This window comes from Hesperophylax consimilis, chromosome 2 (genome assembly GCF_061612785.1).
Source record: "Hesperophylax consimilis isolate HC1 chromosome 2, BYU_Hcon_1.0, whole genome shotgun sequence".
Lineage (NCBI taxonomy): Eukaryota > Metazoa > Arthropoda > Insecta > Trichoptera > Limnephilidae > Hesperophylax > Hesperophylax consimilis.
In genome coordinates this window covers 12,323,107-12,341,698 of record NC_142837.1, presented here as the reverse complement: position 1 = coordinate 12,341,698, position 18,592 = coordinate 12,323,107, and the positions used below count along the sequence as shown (strand labels likewise).

Sequence of the window (18,592 nt, the reverse complement as noted above, 5' to 3'; positions counted from 1 at the left end):
TAATAATACTAATTAGGACGATGTATAACCACGTAAAAATACATTTTTCGGCGTTTTACCGCCACGGCTGACTTTTAGATTCAGATTTACGAAATATTATGATTTATTTTCGCAAAAATCAAATTTTTTCGAATTTCACGAACAAATTTTCGTGCGCGGACAAATATAAATTACGAATTAACGAATTTCTGCGGAAATTTTTTTGGCGAAAATTTCGAATTACGCGTTTTTTCGAATTATCGGGGTTCTACTGTACTTACTTTTGTTTATTTGTCTATTTTTGTCTGGTCTTTTCATTTGTACACAAATTGTCTTCAGGCGAAATATCATATATTTGTAATAAGTGTATTTTGTTTTGAATAGATCATTGTGGTGCAAGGAAATAATAAATGCTTTAGATGACGGAATTCCCTTTATTTATGTATCTGTTCTAATTTTCTGGCGTAGATGAAAATCGTGTTTCAATAATAAAATTTTGAACGATATGTCCTTATACCAAATAAAACATATCAGGGAAAAATATAGAAACTGCCCTGGAAAACCTGGAATTATCAGGGAATTTTGAAATCCGTTTTTTGTGGCCACCCTGTATATCAGTAGATCAACTCGCACAGCTCTGACACGGCACAAACTTCTTGTTTCATTCACATTCATGTACACCCGTCCATCATTACAACTCTCCCATTTAAGTATTTGATTCACCATGACCCTAGAAATCGACTTTATTGTCTTATATTCTCCTAACATAAGAAGGAGTAAGTGATAATAAATAGTTTATCAACACCAAACATGTTGTAGGCACCGCGATTATTATTGTTTTTTTTGAGCGAAGTGTCACCTTGCCTCTGGCAACCCTTCCCCTTCGCAGCGGAATGCGCACACGGCGGAACTGAGCTCGCGAGTGGAAGGAGCTTCAAAACCTTTCCGTCTCGAGCGCTTCTCCCACCAGCAAGCTAAATATTTTAATTACGCAAATTATTGTCGCGGATAGAATCCTTGTATTATCTCACCTTCTTGTGTTGAATAAAATATAACTCTACCAATCAATCAGCGTTATAATTTATAAGCTAAGTTCCGTGACTGATTATTTAGAGAACTAGAATATCTCCGATGAAGGTAAGCGGAGATGTTCTAGCAAATTCCTTAAAACTCTAAAATGTTTAATCCGAGTTCACAGTATAAAATAGATGACATTGAGAAGTCCGACATGGTAAAAGTGTAATCTAGCAGTTTAGTTATTTATTTTATGTTTTCTAGGAAAGTCGCAAACACACCTACAAGACCATTGGATCTATTGGTGTTTCCGAGCTGGATATATTCCGTGTGGAGAGACTATGGAAAGATAGCGCCACCGGACAGAGATACGTCTACGGGCACCACTACCTCAGACCTCACGAGACTTACCACGAACCTACCAGAAAGTAAGTTGAACCACTTTGTATCATACATTATTGCCATAGTATGCACTGTATACATTTCAGTCTCTCCATTAAATCAGTGGCAAGCAATAGATTATACAATTAAAACTAATCGATAATTCTCTTTTTCTAGATTTTTCCCCAATGAAGTGATGAGAGTCCCATTATACGAAGCAGTCCCTATAGAACTAGTGATGTCCCAATGTTGGGTTATGGATCTTAATACATTCTGCAAGGTAAATTATATTCCAGTCAGTTTTAGAGTGAAGATTTTTAATTTAGGTTGATGAAAAGGGTATTGAATGTTTTTGAGAAAATTCCTATAAAGACTTTTGGGAGACAACAAGAAAAAAAAAAAAAAAAAAAGGTTTTTATGCACAAAGTGCACTCCTCTATTTATTACAATATCTTTTACCTAACTATTACAACCTTTCTTAATCTATTATGAATATCTTCCTGATGGTGTTTTTATTATTATTTATTTTATTTTAGAACCATACTACACTAATAATACATTGCAATGGCGATACAGAAAATTACAATAAAATGTAATTACAGTTAGCATAAAAATATGTAAGGTTACAAATGTTGTACAAAAAAGGTTAAGTAATATTTTGCGTTTGGACATGTGGATAATATCCACATTTTCTGAAGCAGTTAATTAACCTTATGTCTTCACTAGTAAGGTACTAGTTGAGTACCTCATACAAGATGCACTACAATGTCCCATACAAAAACGTAAAATGTCCCTCCACCTCACCTCACAAATTTGTCCCAACTCTTTTTCTTTGTATTACTACAAAAGAGTTGGTGAGGTGGTTGGTGTATTGACACTACATTACCTCATTTTGTGTATGCGACATTTTTGTATTAGAGTCCTTATTTTGTAGGAACCTTATAATATACGGGACATTTCATGAAAGAATCTCCACAAAACACCTCACACAACATGATTACTCTTGTAGTAATGTCATCTTAAATTAATACAAATCCACAGTGGCGTAGCTATACCAATCACATGGGGGGGGGTTGACGAGTGGTAAGGAGGGGCATGGTATGTGAATACTGCACAAGAGTCCCAACTGCTCTCAAGGGGGGAGGGGGTTGCGGGAGAGTTGGGTTTGGGAGTGGAGGGGGATAAGGAGGTGTACGTGGTAGGTCCGGATTTTTATGTTCCTCTCCCCCCCGAAATGAAAATATTGTGACACCTCATTTCTGTATTTGAGTACCTCATTCTGATATTGTGTCCTGCCGAACACTATTCCCGGGGGTATCAGCTACTGTATCAGAACTGGTAAGTTAGTTCTGCACCTGGGATAAATCAGAAGCCTGTGTTGGCAGCCTCGCGTAAAATTAGCAGAGACAAAATCCTATTTCAGCCAGAATGTCCAGTATTGATAAGAAACAAAATGGTATGTTTATGTTAAACATATACATATTTATTTTCCAGGGACGTCCACTGGCAGCTAAAGAAGAACACGTCTACATCTGTGAACTGCGTGTGGACAAGTGTGCCCGCCTCTTCACCAAGATCTCCAAACCTAAATACCCGGTTTGCACCAAGTCCTACGCTTTTGAGATGTTCCCTCAAAGGCTGAAAATCACCCGAACCTATGCGGTAAGAACAAATTAACATATTGACCTATAATGTGCATGTATTGAAAGCTCGTATGGTGACACACGGCAGCTTTTAGTTGAACTATCATGAAATTCACCCGAACCTATGCGGTAAGACTAAATGAACATATTTACTTATAATGTATAGTAGAACACCGTTAATTCGAAAAAATGCATAATTCAAAATTTACGCCCAAAAAAATCCCCAGAATATTTTTTTCATACAAAATGTTTTTTTAACCTCTCAGAAAAGGACTTTTATTTACTTTGTGTTCCTTTGCGAACTGTCAAAACGCGAAAATTTTTGTGTTATTCACGAGTTTGTTAAAAGCTTCATAACTCACGTTTTGGGAAACGTAGCCTCATTCTAAAAAATGTTTTGGAAAGATTATGAAATTCACTATCGTATTGTTTTGTTATACGTAAATATTTGCGTTTCTAAATATACATTTTCTGAAAACGTCAAAAATATGTAAAAATTGCTGACCATTATTTCAAAGCTGTGAAAAATGTACTATTTTCTGAGTATCATAAAGAAATAACACTTTATATATTGAAGAAATATAATTAAAAACTATTAGTCACCTCAAAATATTAACCGCCCAAACTAAAATATTTTTAATAAATTATTTAAAAACGCAATAAATTATGAACGAACAAGATGACAAGTCCAATCGACTTAGATAATGCACCTCGAAATTCCATAGATATTCTTGAATGCAGACGCGTAGCGTTATTCATTATCGATACTCTGTTTTTTAAATCATGGCAATCCGTATACTAGTGATGGAAATAAATCGATTTTTGTAAAATCTCGCGCGTTTACGTGAAAAGACGTACTAATGTCTTGACCGCTATTATCATATTTACGTCTTTTGACGTTCTAATGTTCCGAGTGGTTAATTCGAAATTTGTCAATTCTTAATTCATTTTTGTCTGAAAAAACTGTTTGTGTGATTCAAAAAATTCGATTTTTTCAAAAATAAATCATAATATTTCAAAAATCTGAATCTAAGACAGCTATGGCGGTAAAACGCCAAAAATGTATTTTTACGTGGTTATACATCGTCTTAATAAGTATTACTATTTTGTAAATCTGAATCGATTTACACTGGAATGTCGAATTTATTTTGAATATCTGAGTTTGAAGGGCCGAGAAAATTCATTTTACACAGAAACATGTGGTATTCTTACGAATTTACACCAAATATCTGAATTTACAGGGTCAACTGTGACGGAAATCGGCTGCGAAATTTCGATTTACGCATGAATGTATTGCACTTTTACGAATTTATCTAGAATATCTGAATTGAAAGGGCCGGCCGCGACAGAAATCGGCTGCGAAATTTCAATTTACGCCTAAATATATCATATTTTTACAAAATTTACTTTAAATTTCGAGTTTAAACAGCCTGCGTGACGAAAATTGGCCATCTGCGTGACGAAAATTTGATTTAAGCGGAGACGTGTGGTACGAAAGGCCGACTGCGGCGGTAATCGGCTGCGAAAATTCGAATTACGAGGGATTAATTCATTTTATTACGAATTTACTTCAAAGATGCTACCCGAATGTAAAAGGGAGGCCGAGGAACTCGATTTTCGTCGTCTCCTTTTTTATTTCTTTTCATAATATTTCGAATTACGTGGGTATTTATTTATTGGAAATTTTATTTTTGATGTCCTGTGGATTTCGAATTAACGAGGTTCTACTTTTATTGAAAGCTGGTATGGTAACATGCGGCAGCTTCTAGTTGAACATGATGAAATTCTCCCGAACCTATGCGGTAAGACTGAACATATTGATGTATTGAAAGGTTGTATGGTAACATGCGTCAGCTTTTAGTTGAACTATCATGAAAATCACCCGAACCTATGCTGTAAGACCAAATTAACATATTGATTTATATGTACACGTATTGAAAGCTGGTATGGCAAAATATATAGGTCATTTTTTCATTGTTCAGAATTGAATGTTCTCTTTCATCACCTCACCTTATTTAGTGACTATACCTAAATAGTCAGGAATCTATTGTCATGTTTTGCTATCCCATTCTCCTCTATCTCCCCTATATCTACCTGTCCCTTAATCGGGGACAGGTGGATGTTGCTTATTTCGACCTGGAAAAAGCATTTGACAAGGTTGACATCGACATTCTTCTCAATAAGCTAGCTTCATTTGGTTTTTCCAAAAGACTACTCTGTTTTTTTGCTTCATATTTTCGAAATCGTAGACAGTTTGTTTATTATAAGGGTTCCAGTTCTTTTGAATTGATAGTTTTTTCTGGAGTTCCTCAGGGAACTTCTGTTTCTGATTTTTATTAACGATATTGGTTCAGTCATCACACAATCGCTGTATTTACTATTTGCAGATGACTTGAAACTATATCGCTCAATAAAAAACCATATTGACTGTATTCTCCTTCAACGTGACATTGACTGCGTCTCAAACTGGGCCAAAATAAATGGCTTGAACTTCAGTACACCCAAGTGCAATATCGTCTCGTATACAAGATCAAAGAAACTGCATGTATTTGAATATACAATCAATGAAATTATTCTCCAACACCTAAACCAAATCAAAGATCTAGGAGTTATTTACGACAGCAAACTAACTTTTTTAATTATTTCTAATATTCATTAATAAACACGTAACTAAGCATTTCGCAACTTCATATGAGTAGTAATTAATTACCTATGACGAATTAGGAATACAGAGTAACCTTGTAATATTTATTTGGAAATCACTACACAATACATTTCCCTGCCTAAAGAATAATGTGCGATATATTATATTTATTGAATCTCCTTTAATAAAAAAATAATGAAAAAAAAGTTTGAAATGAAGCTATTTTCTATAACCGCCGAGAAGTGGTCAGTGATAACTGACAAAATAATATTTTTCTTTTAATATGACATTAACCACTCAGAACATTAGAACGTCAAAAGACGTAAATATGATAATAGCGGTCAAGACATTAGAACGTCTTTTCACGTAAACGTGCGAGATTTTACAAAAATCGATTTATTTCCATCACTAGTATACGGATTGCCATGATTTAAAAAACAGAGTATCGATAATGAATAACGCTACGCGTCTGTATTCAAGAATATCTATGGAACGTAGAGTTGCATTATCTAAGCCGATTGAATCTGTCATCTTGTTCGTTGATAATTTATTGCGTTTCTAAATAATTTATTAAAAATATTTTAGTTTGAACGGTTAATATTTTGAGGTGACTAATAGTTTTTAATTATATTTCTTCAATATATAAAGTGTTATTTCTTTATGATACTCAGAAAAAAGTACATTTTTCAAAGCTTTGAAATAATTGTAAGCGATTTTTAAATATTTTTGACATTTTCATAAAATGTATATTTAGATACGCAAATATTTACGTATTACAACACAATGTGATAGTGGATTTCATAATCTTTCCAAAACATTTTTTAGAATGAGGCTACGTTTCCCAAAACGTGAGTTATGAAGCTTTTAGCAAAACTCGTAAATAACACAAAAATTATCACGTTTTGACAGTTCTCAAAGGAACACATAGTAGATAAAAGTCTTTGTCTGAGAGGTTAACTGATTTTGAAAAATATAATGATTTGTCACAAATTACAAAAATAGCAAAAGAATATTCCGAAGTATTCAAATAATTAAAAAAACATTTATTTTACGTGACTTTACTCTTCGTATAGTTATACGAAGTGTAAAGTCTTTTATTATAGTATATTGGGTAGTTACCCAACCTATGTTTTTAACTATCTCTTTCAAACACATAATTATATTCATCATATTCTCTGTTAGTCCATCTCGGATATGACCCAAACCTCCAGTTGACTATAGTGTCATCTCGTTTATTGTACGGCGTTTATAGAGACAGAAGTTGGGTCAGCGAGCTTTTTGACCGAGCGTAGGTACATGCATAATGGATAGAGCTTCTAACTGAAATGTTAGATGTTACTACTCGCCAAACGCCGATATGACGCTGCTCGCTATTTGGCAGTATTCAAATCAATTATGGTCAGTGTTATTTTGATTATTATAAAATTTAATAAATATTTGGGGATCAAGTGAGAGGCACGAAATGAAAGTCGGTCGTGAAGGTCACAGTGTTTATTGAGTCAGGTATCCTTGATGAGAGTGGACGTAGGACAGATGTAGTATTCTCCTGTTGCTGGCGGTGATGGCTGGTCAAGCGCGGGTCAGTGAGTCGACGCCGGGCGCTGGTGACCGGGACTCGGATGACGGTCAGACACTGGCGATCTTGGGAATCAGTACTCCAGTGCCGACGGGAAGGTCGAAGGTGCGGTGGACCTTGTAGGTGGTTGAGCGGGAGCTGCGTAGACCAGTGAGGATGCTGCGTGTCCTCGTGGTGGTCATGGTGCGTGGGTGAAGCGCTGGTCAGAGGCGCTGGAACCAGGGCGCTGTAATCCGTTGTAGCGCTGGCCAGGGACGGTGGCCAAGGCGCTAAGATGATGTCCCAATGGAGTCCATGATGTGTACGGGCGAAGCCGGGTGTATTGTCCTTCGCGCAAAGGTGCGCGGATTATCACTCGTGCGACTTGTAAATCTTTGGCGGCAGATTGTTGACTGACTGACTGCTCGCTGCGTCGGGCTTATTTATACTGTAAGGCCGGCGGCGACAGTAGGTAGGTGGAATTGCAACTAAATCGTAGACACTCGCTCAGTCTGGGTCTTTCGGGAACTTTCGGTAGCGCGGAAATTATGCATAGGCGATAGGCTCGAACCTTCTGCCGAGTTATCGTAATGTGCCAGACCGACTGCGACGTATTGTGGTAGGTAGGCCGCGTTGTTTACGATCAATTCTTAAGTACCAATTTGTAAGTACCTAAGGAGGTAGAGCTGCTTATTATTAATGAGACAATTCTGGATGTTCTCACATCGCCACAAATATAAACTACAATTATTGTCGTCTTATAATTTTGGGAGGTCATTGTCCTATTGACTTGATGGTTCAGCCACCCATGAACACAACCTAACCTAACCAACACAAACATATAAAATTATAAAAGAGGGGCCTCAGCAATGGTAGAAAATTTGAATAAATTTGAAAGAAAATTAATAAGGTTTTACGTATTTTCCTTTCAGCCACACGAAGTGTCTCCCTCCCTCCTGAAGAATCGGCCCAAGAAGCAGGAGGGCTCGGTTAAGGAGGGTAAGAGCAGCGATAAGGTGCTGCAGGCACAGCACCCCGCGCTACCCGCCCCTAAACCCAAGGGGGCCCCCTTGCTGCACGCACCCATCGTCAAGGTAGGACCTTCTTACCATTCAATTCTTTTATCATTGTTCTACATAACTCTTCATTGTTATGTTCATTAATGGTTGGACGAAGGGGGATAAGGAAAGTGTCAGGAGAATCTATGAAGCACAAGAGGATGGAAAAAGAAGTCAGGGATGCCCTAGAACAGTGTTCTGCAAAGTGTGCTCCGCGGCACACTGGTGTGCCGTGGCCATTTGTAAGTGTGTCGCGAGTCCCGCGTCACTTCTCACAAAGTGCTCTGTAAATCGGTCTTTACTTTTCTGTGCGGCGCGGCGGCCGGAGGTGGCGTGGGTGGGACTCGATCGCTGTGAAGTGGCCGTATGCTACGCCGCTACGCTACATTATCACGTGTGCTACACTACATAAGTGGGGTGCTATTGCTACATTATCACGTGATTGCGCACAAGCTATCGGGGTGCATGCGCGTGACAACATAACATTACGAATTACGACGGCGACGTTGCGCCCGCTTGTTTAGTAGTCATTCGTTAATGCTAGTGTTTGGTTGTGTCGTCGCGAACTTAATTGACTTTTTTAATTGCAAAAAAATATCCCATATTACGTGTATATAATGGATAAATTTGTTAAACGTACCGCAAGTTTGTCAAGTGAAACTAATGATTCCCAAGAAGAAGCAGAGTCAACAAAGAAAAAACCTAAGCTTTTTGATCGGAAATACGATGAGAGTTATGTGCGTTATGGCTTTATATATTGCGGTATAATCGTGCCCAATCCCAAAATGTCTTGTTTGTGGAGAAACTTTGGCTAATAATTCGATGGTGCCCAGTAAACTTTCACGACATTTAACAACTAAACACCCATCGGTGGCTCACAAAGATAAAGCCTTCTTTCAACGTATGAAAGACCAGTCTAAGAAACAGGTAACTCTCATGAGTTTGTCTTTCAATACATCAAGCAAAGCGCAAAAAGCAAGCTACGTGATCGCTAATATGCTGGTTGAATCGAAGAAACCTCATTCTCTCGCTGAAACTTTAATTTTACCTGTCTGCAAAGAAATTGTCAAAATTATGATTAGCCAAGAAGCCGCTAAGGAAATCGAAAAAATACCTGCGTCAGCAGATACGATCTCACGTCGCATTAATGAAATATCCACCGACATTCAATCAACGTTAATTGAAAAATTAAGGCTAAGTGGAGTTTTTGCGCTACAAGTCGACGAGTCTACTGATATCAGTGGTCACGCGCATCTCATCACAAATGTGAGGTACACGGATGGATATGAAATAAAAGAGGAGTTTTTATTTTGTCTGCCACTACCTGGTTATACCACCGGAGAAGAAATATTCAGAGTAACAAACCAGTACTTCAGTGAACATAATTTGGAATGGCGCAACTGCTTAAGCATTTGCACAGACGGAGCAGCAGCTATGACAGGAAAAATTAGGGGATTTATAACCAGGGCTTCTGAAAAAAATCCTAATATTAAAAATTTACATTGCTTTTTACACAGAGAGGCACTGATGACGAAGTCTCTGCCTGATGAATTGTTGTCTGTCTTACAAGAAGTCATTAAAATTGTCAATTACATCAAGTCGCGACCGCTGAACTCTCGTCTGTTTAATGCATTGTGTCAGGAAATGGGAGCAGATCATCAGTCACTTCTGTTTCATTAAGTACGATGGCTTTCTCGCGGAAAAGTGCTTTCTCGGATTTACGAGCTGAAAAATGAGACCCAGACATTTCTAGAAACCCAGGGTTCAGACTTTGCTTCTCTATTTAAAAAAGAAGAATGGGTAGCAAAACTTGCATATCTGGCGGACATATTCGCTCAATTAAATGAGCTCAACAAAAAAATGCAAGGAAGAAATTGTAACATTTTAACGTCTTCGGACAAGATTGAAAGCTTTCGCGCTAAGTTGGTGCTATGGATCAGCCACGCTACCAATGGTAGTAACGAAATGTTTCCAAATGTCATGGCTGTCGATTCAGAAAAAAAAATGCAGGCTTTGATAGTGAAACACTTGGAGCTGTTAGCAGTAAAAATGAACTCATATTTTCCTAAGTGTGACCTGCAACCTATGGAATGGGTAAGAAATCCATTTTCGGAAAGCATTTCCCTTGGACATTTACCAATAAACGAGCAGGAAGAATTCATGGAGCTTAAAACTGATCGGACACTAAAATTAAAATTTTCTGAAACAGAGTTAGCACATTTTTGGCTCCACGTAAAAAATGAGTATCCACCGCTGTCAAAGCGAGCTATTGCAATTCTATTACCATTTTCCACGACCTATTTATGCGAATTGGGGTTTTCAACTCTCACAACGAAGTCAAAAAAAAGAGAACGCCTGAGGACGATCGATGAAGAGATGCGAGCAGCGTTATCAACGATTGTTCCAAATTTTGATCGTCTGTGTTCAGTTAAACAGGCTCACATTTCGCATTAAACATCTTTTCATGTTATATTGATTTTAATAATAAATATTAATAAAATATTGTTTTTGGTAAATTTTGGTTCGGAGTGGCCACGCTTATTACGAATAATTTTTAAAAAAAAATTTTTAGATATGCCGTAATTACTATAAAAGGAAACTTTTTGGCTTGGTGGCGGCGGAAAAAGATGCATTTTAATTATCAATTGCGTAAAATTAAAATTCACTTCTCGAATCGATTCGGTGACAGTTCGCGGTCATTATGATTGATATTTATCACTGTTATGTGATAAATATCAATCATAATTACACAAACCCGGCTAGACAAACCCTGCTTTGCCAAACAAACCATTCAAAACCTGGGATGTTTTTTAAATTATGATGACATGCAGCTTTCGTAGTTTAACCTCAAAGTTCGCCGTTATTCGTAATAAGCCTAGCCAATCCTATCCAAAATTTACCTTGTTTTTTTTTCTTTGGTGTACCGTTAAAATTTCTTGATTAGTTAGGTGTACCGTGAACATAAAAAGTTTGCGGAACACTGCCCTAGAAAGACAAGGCACGATTGAGTGAATCAAATACTTGAGTTGGATATTGTGTTCAGGGCTGGCCACGTGCAGGCGCAATTGGAGCAGTCCGGACGCCGACTTGCCAAGGGGCCAAGGTGCCCATAATACCTAACACATAATACAACACTCTTGAGGTTTTTACTAGCATAAAGTAAACGTACTATGCGCCGATTATGTTGGTCATGTCGAGTCAGAATATCAGGAGAGTATGTATTGTATAAGACGATGTATGAATGTGAAATGAAGAAAGCAATGTGTGCCAAGATAAAGTTGTGTGGTGTTCCATCCTCTCTGCCTACTCCTGTGATGAATTAACTCATTGGTTAGTTGTTAGGTTAGTGGAAGGGGAAAATTATACCAGTATCACCATGGTGAGAGACCCAACTCCGAATTAAAACAGTGGCTTATTCAAATGGCTTTCAAAATGTTTAGTGACTAGATCTAAATAGCTAGCCCCTACTTCTTTCAGACAATGTTACCCTCTCATTTAAGAATCTGAAGTTTTTTTTTTGTGTGTTCAATTGTGTGTAAAATTCAATTTTACCTGATAATTTAACAAAAGATTTCAAAATAACTTGAAACTAAAAGTAAACTGTAAAGTAACAAATAATCTACTTAACTGGCACATTGATATTTAAATCAGGAAACCAGAAATCATGTCTCACATTTCAATTTGTTTTCAGACTCGCGCCACCCAGAAATCTCGCCTCAACAACATCCTGCTGAAACTCCTATCCAAGATGCCCACCAAGCAGCCTCTGGACATGTCATATCTGCTGGACGGCCGCAGGCAACGGAAGAAAATCATCTCGTCTTGACTCAAATACCCCGACTGTTGACAGCAGTGTCCGTGACGCTCATGTTGGCAGCAGTGGCCATATCGTCGACAGTTTTAAGTATTATGACTCACAATTTGACATCACCTCTGTTTACGAGAGTACTCATAACCAATGCACTTTTACATGTTATGATTCACATTTAAACATCACTATTCTTCTGTTTGTGTATGATAGTACCTACTTGTAACCAATGTTGTTTTACATATTTAACATCACTATTTGTTTGTTTGTTTACGAGAGTACCTACTTGCTACCAATGCTGTTTTACATGTTATGATTCACATTTTAACATTACTATTCTTCTGTTTGTTTATGAGAGTACCTACTTGCAACCAATTCTGTTTTACATGTTATGATTCACATTTTAACATCAATATTCTTCGGTTTGTTTACGAGAGTACCTACTTGCAACCAGTGCAGTTTTACATGTTTACAAAATTACTAAATATCAACATTCCCAAATTAATTTATTTATTAAAGTATACAATTTTCAGCACTAGCATGGATTGCCTAAAATATTAAACATTTTTTTAATATTATGTTAATGGTAGTAGTTCCAATTTACAGAATAGGGTCATTTCATAGACATCCAAATTGATGGACTTGCCCTGACATAAATCCCGGGTATCATTTCGACGGGCTGGAGGCAAACCGGGAGTGTTTGAGAATCCTTTGAATAATCTACGGCATCATCGTACGTTGAGTGTCGGAGAGCGCACATTGAAATAACCATACCCTGCGAAGAAAAGTTAAGTTTGCTAAAGTAACGCAACGGTTTGCAGCGCAGTACATTGTGGGACTTGTAAAAACAGTTAACAAACTGAACTGCCTTCAAATTAAGTGTCTAATTAAATATTTAGTTTTGGAAACAAGCCCGAACCTTTGTTCACCCGATTCGGGATTTGTAGTTAAGTTTTTAACGCAGCCAGCAATTTGCGTGCTGAAAAAGGGACTAGTAATTTGTAAGCAAATTTTATTTTCCAAGACTAAATGGTGATTGACAAGTTGCCAGTATACTGTCAGATTCATTTATTGACAAATTACAGACGGTCATGCCCCGACCATGCTCCACGTTTCTTGGTTTGTTCCTCTTTCCCTGATGGGCTAGTCGTATCGATTTGGATGTTTGTAGGTCATTTCTAATATTGGTGATAGAAGTAGTTTGATCCCTTTTTTCTACTCATAAATTTAAAAAATTAGGTATCTTGTATCTTGTCTTGTGTTTTCGTCAATTTTATTCAAAATTCCATGGATCATATAAACTGATTTTCTGCTAATTAAAAGGTAGTAAGAACGTAAAATTAAAAAAAAGACCTGCTTCTATAATATGACGCTTGTTGTTTTGCTGGAAAACAGTGAAAAGAATGCCCTAATTTCTTGCATATTGCAGTTGTTACAGTAAGGTAGATACAATCCCGTCAAGGGCACTGTAACGTAGTTGATTGCTGTCTAGGAGTTAAATAATTGTATTATCATCAATGAAACATTACAAGACCATTTGTATGTATGTATAATTACAAAATTACTCTTTTAAAATCTGAACATCACTGGCCTGATTATTATTAACATTGTACTAATATACTCCGTACAATTTTATTTGTCTTTGCTATTTGAAGTTAGTAAACACAACATATATGTATATGTAATAGTTTTTTACAACATCACCAACATTACGAGATATAACATAGTATCGTAGTGTAATCTCTTTCATGGAATGATTAAAAAATCACTTTGGTGTTCTGAAGTACAGATGTATTATGAAATAACATTACTTTACGCAATAATGCGCACTCATCTAGTAACAGTGAGTGAGTGATACTGCCAATCAGTATGTGACTGACAGTAGGTTTGTTTTACATAACTCAATAATTAATAAACTTAATTGTAATTTGAGTCTTAAATTAATTGTGCTTTGATTGTTATCGTTGCATGTATATATAATATATATGTATATACTGGTTCCATCACATTATGTTAGTTCATTTGTTAGGATGACCATAGTTTTGTTTCCGTATTTCTGAAGTGCCTTGGCATAAAGCACCTCGGAGACGATCAATGTCCGATATTTGTCAATGTGATTGACGGAACTTCAATTGACCCGTCAATACTTTTGCCCCAGTTGCTTTATGGACGTCTGCAGAAACTAAAATTGTATGCGAATACAGTGATAAAGTTTTGATTTTTCTTTTCATAACTCTGAACAATCGCTGTATAATATAATTAGGAGTTAAACAAAATCTCCTTCTGCGACAAAATTTAATTTCAAAGAGCCCGGTAGATAACGAATGACAATGAATGTCAATCGTACAGCAAAACGATCATTCCAGTCAATGGCGCCTATCTGCGCTCAATCGAGATAGGTACCCATCATTCTCCCGCCAATGGGAAGTCGTTCGGCTTCAATTGACTCTGAAATGGCTTCATGCCTCTGAAATGAAATGACTCTGTAAACGATCTATCAGTAATTGCCAATAGCATTAATGACTTAAATTGATTTAACCATTGACAGTTGATATTGATCGTCTCCGAGGAGATCAGGCAAAATATGTACATCCCATTTTCTATTAAAGATTTATTCTTGTCAATTCATTGAGCATTTGTATCACATACAAGACAGTGTTGTAAATCATATTATGTGTACATTTAGCAGTGGCGTCCAATCCGTAGAGAATTTAAGTTGTTCATGCCTCAACAAAAGAAGTAGGATAATTAATTCTGATATTTACGAATAAAAAGCTTTAATTTAATTTATAGAAAATTAATACCCTTTTAAGTGAATTTTATTTATTGAACATGTCACAGTTTTACAGCATTCTATGGACTGACTGCACTGCCCAGGTATTTTATGTAGAACCATCTGTGTGTGTCTGCAAATGCTCTGTTATCTAGTAATAAATGTTAAATGATATTCTAGAACGTTATATTGAAACTGCAATACAAGACAATCTTGTATTGCAGTTTCAATGAATTTAATAATAGTTCACATTAAACATAATAAATTACATATGTACTCGTAAATGCTTTAGTTTAAACCTGGTCTGTCTACGCTTCTCTCCTTTACCTGCTTATTGCACTTTTTAATATTTTCGCCATTTGTCGAAATGCCATCTCATGTTTTAGGATTAATTATTTGAATGTAACTAACTACATTTAGCGTGATTTTTACTCTTCTTTTTGATGCGAAAAACAACCAAAAACTATAAAATAATAGCTTTATTTATATTTAACTTTAGTTTTTAATTGAATTATTAAGGATTTATTATTAGTATAGTCCTGATTGCTTTTTCCCAGTTATCCTGAACATTGCATAATATTAATTATTTTATTGTTACATCAGCAGTTTTTAGGAACATTGTTTCAATCATGTCACAATAATGATTTTGTGTTTTTATTGCTTTTCGTATTAACTAACTAAAATGTCTTCTGAATTCTTGACTTTGGCCAAGCCAAAATTTCAACTTTCTCAATTGATTGTTTGTTTGTTTGTTTTTTTTGCAATCTCAACTAATGCTTAATGTTATTATTAAATTATCTAAGACATTTTTAGTTTGTTAGTTCAGGGCCGGATTTCATGACATTGAAATATAATGTGTATTTATTATTCTATTATTTTATCTGACGGACAAACTTTTGCATTATTTCCCAAGAATTAACTAAATTATTGTCATTATTTCTGTTGAAGAGTTGAGTCGTTGACTTGCAAAACCCGCTCTGAAAATTTCTGCTGTTCTGATCATTCACATAAATTGCACTAATTTGAAAATGAATAAATTAATAATATTTTTGCTGAATAATGAGGTATTTAGTAAAAGGTATATTCTTTTTTATATTCAAAGTGTTTCAAACAGTTTTTCATGATGTCTACAGATTACTGAAAAATTATAGAGCGGGTTTTTCAAGTCAACGACTTAGTTTTGTAAAATAAATTGAATTAACCTATCGAAATGACTAAATTAACATTGTACTAATACAAATCAATGTTCTTCAAAAATCGTGGTGCCACAATATATTTGTAAAATAATATTTTGTAAAAATTTTAATTCAAGATTTGTAAAAAATATACATAGTAATAAAATAACTAACTTTTTACGATTTTAAGATTTGTAGTTCATTTTATTTTGTGTTTTGTACATAATGATTGTGCTTACTGTCTTTTGTGTTTTGTACTTTGTATTTTTTGTGGTCACTATTTTTTTTAATCATTGTATTAAGTAGATAAAAACATAATGTTTTGTCATACTTTTTAATGCATAAAACATTTGTGAATGTTTTTATTATGACTAAGTTAATTTGTTTAGTTTATATTTGGTGGATATTAGGGGTAGCTCTTATTTATTTTCCATTATAATTTAGGTTAAGACAATATTAACTCGGTGAATATTTTACTCAATTATTACATTGTTCCGTTGCATAATTTATTCTGAAGCATAATAATTAGACATGTGTTTAGTTGATATAATAATTTGGTGGCAGTAAATAGGTTGCTTGATTGATTGCAATAGATAGACAATTTGGCATATATAAATAAGATATTTGTAAGATAGATACTATCCGCCTTCGTCTCACATTGTTACTGTAAATTAAATCTGTATGTTTAAGAGTAATTTATTACATATAATTAAGTTATTTTTGGAATATACACATTTATGGATTGTGTAGTTGATTGAGTATGATCAACACGCCTTTTATTTAACCGTATAATATTTGAATAAATCTTGTTACTTGTATAAACTCTTTGAATCTATGGCACACAAAATCTTTTTTTAATTAGCCTTATTATGTGTCATGATGATATTTATTAAGTTTTCAGTACTTAACCGCGTATAATATGTTTGCACAAATATCATTATTGGATTTGGTTAAGGGTTCTATTATGCTTTCTTAGGTTTATAATATTTAATTACTCCTTTGGTTTTATCGTTTTCGTACATTTTCTGTAAGTTTGGTGGTTTTTTTAATGAGTTCAAATAATATTTTGGTGTAGTTGTAGCATCTAATAGAGATATTTTTATACAGCATTTTTCTTTTTATTATTTATACTCTTCACAAGCCGTTGTATGACATAACTTATTTATTAGAAGAAAATAAAAAAAATTTAGAAATACTTTTTACTTATTCCATCTTCTTTTGTACCTACAGCAAAGCCGTTACTTGCAATGATTTTCATTAATTTCAACATTCAGACAAAACCCTATAAGAAGTCTCTGAGAGGCATTCTTCAACAATCGGGGAGAGATCGAAAAGTGTGGAGAAAGTATTCTACCTGCTGGTGGAACAGGTCAACACCGATGACAATGTTAACTCACTTCGAGACCACGGGCCTGTTAAGCCCATTGTATGCGGACAGTAATGTAATGGTATCCCTAGTCATGAGGGAACAACTGTGAAGATGAAAAACATGAAACACATTGAGAGTTGTTAGCAAAATATATGTTGGTTCTTCACTCGCATTGCCCCATGTGAAAACACATTGGACAACAATGAAATGTAATTCATAACTGCTCAGAGCCAATGAGGCTATTGCATCTCAAATTGCAGTATGTTGCGAAGTTGAAGAAAGAGAAGTTGGAAAAGTAGCTACATTTCAATAACATATTGGACAACAATGAAATGTAATTCCTAACTGCTCAGAGCCAATGAAGCTATTGCATCTCAAATTGCAGTATATTGTGAAGTTGAAGAAAGAGAAGGTGGAGAAGTAGTTGGCATTTCAATAACATATTAGAAAACAATGAAATGTAATTCCTAACTGCTCAGAGCCAGTAGTAGCCAGTTGAAGAAAGAGAAAGTGGAGAAGTAGCTGGAATTTCAATAACTTTTCGATTCTGATTGGTGATCTTTCTACATATCTACCACTGTTATGGTAATATGAGGTTATCCTCTTTTTCCAACTCTAGTTTTTCAGATTCCGTGACAATTGATCTCCCGAACAGTTGACCCCTCTGCCGATTGATCCCTCAGACATTGATCCCCCAGAGGATTATTTCTTCTGTATGTCCTCATTGGTAAAGTAAGTATGCAGTTAGGATATACGGCCATATAACAAAAGTCGATGACATCTCCAGGCGTCTCGAATGGAAATTTGCTAAACAAATATTTTTGGTAACAGTAATCCCATGTCCCCGTACTTCTGGGAGTGACATCACTCTAAAGACATATATCAAACTACTGGGTGTTAATTTGGATGCTGATTTTTTCCCCTTGAAACTCGAGAAAACAGAACTGGAAGTTCTTTCAATTAAAACAGTGAGGAAGAACCTGCCAACAGAGGTGACTAAATTGCTGGTCAATTTGTTGTTTCATGTCTAGATTATTGCAATTTATTATAACAAATCGCAATCCGTATTCAACGCTGCGGCCAAACTTATCACTGGTGTATCTAAATATTCCCACATTTCAAAAATCTTCACTGGCTCAAATGTCCCGAAAGAATCCAGAATGGCTCCGGCTTATTCATCAGAAATGTGTATT

At 35.6% G+C, this 18,592-nt stretch overlaps 1 protein-coding gene across 5 annotated transcripts in view; it reads left to right on the top strand.

Annotated features, from left to right (window-relative positions):
* The window catches only part of ash1 (histone-lysine N-methyltransferase ash1), a 354,192-nt gene extending 337,039 nt beyond the window's left edge, over nt 1–17,153 (top strand). For all 5 annotated transcript variants that reach the window (XM_089641307.1, XM_089641301.1, XM_089641315.1 and 2 more), the window contains 5 exons: nt 1,258–1,421; nt 1,552–1,654; nt 2,869–3,036; nt 8,149–8,310; nt 11,966–17,153. In XM_089641307.1, the coding sequence (XP_089497433.1) occupies nt 1,258–1,421; nt 1,552–1,654; nt 2,869–3,036; nt 8,149–8,310; nt 11,966–12,100 (732 nt within the window). In that variant the 3' untranslated portion in view covers nt 12,101–17,153. The remainder of the gene's footprint in view (nt 1–1,257; nt 1,422–1,551; nt 1,655–2,868; nt 3,037–8,148; nt 8,311–11,965) is intronic.
* Nucleotides 17,154–18,592: the final 1,439 nt, after the last annotated feature.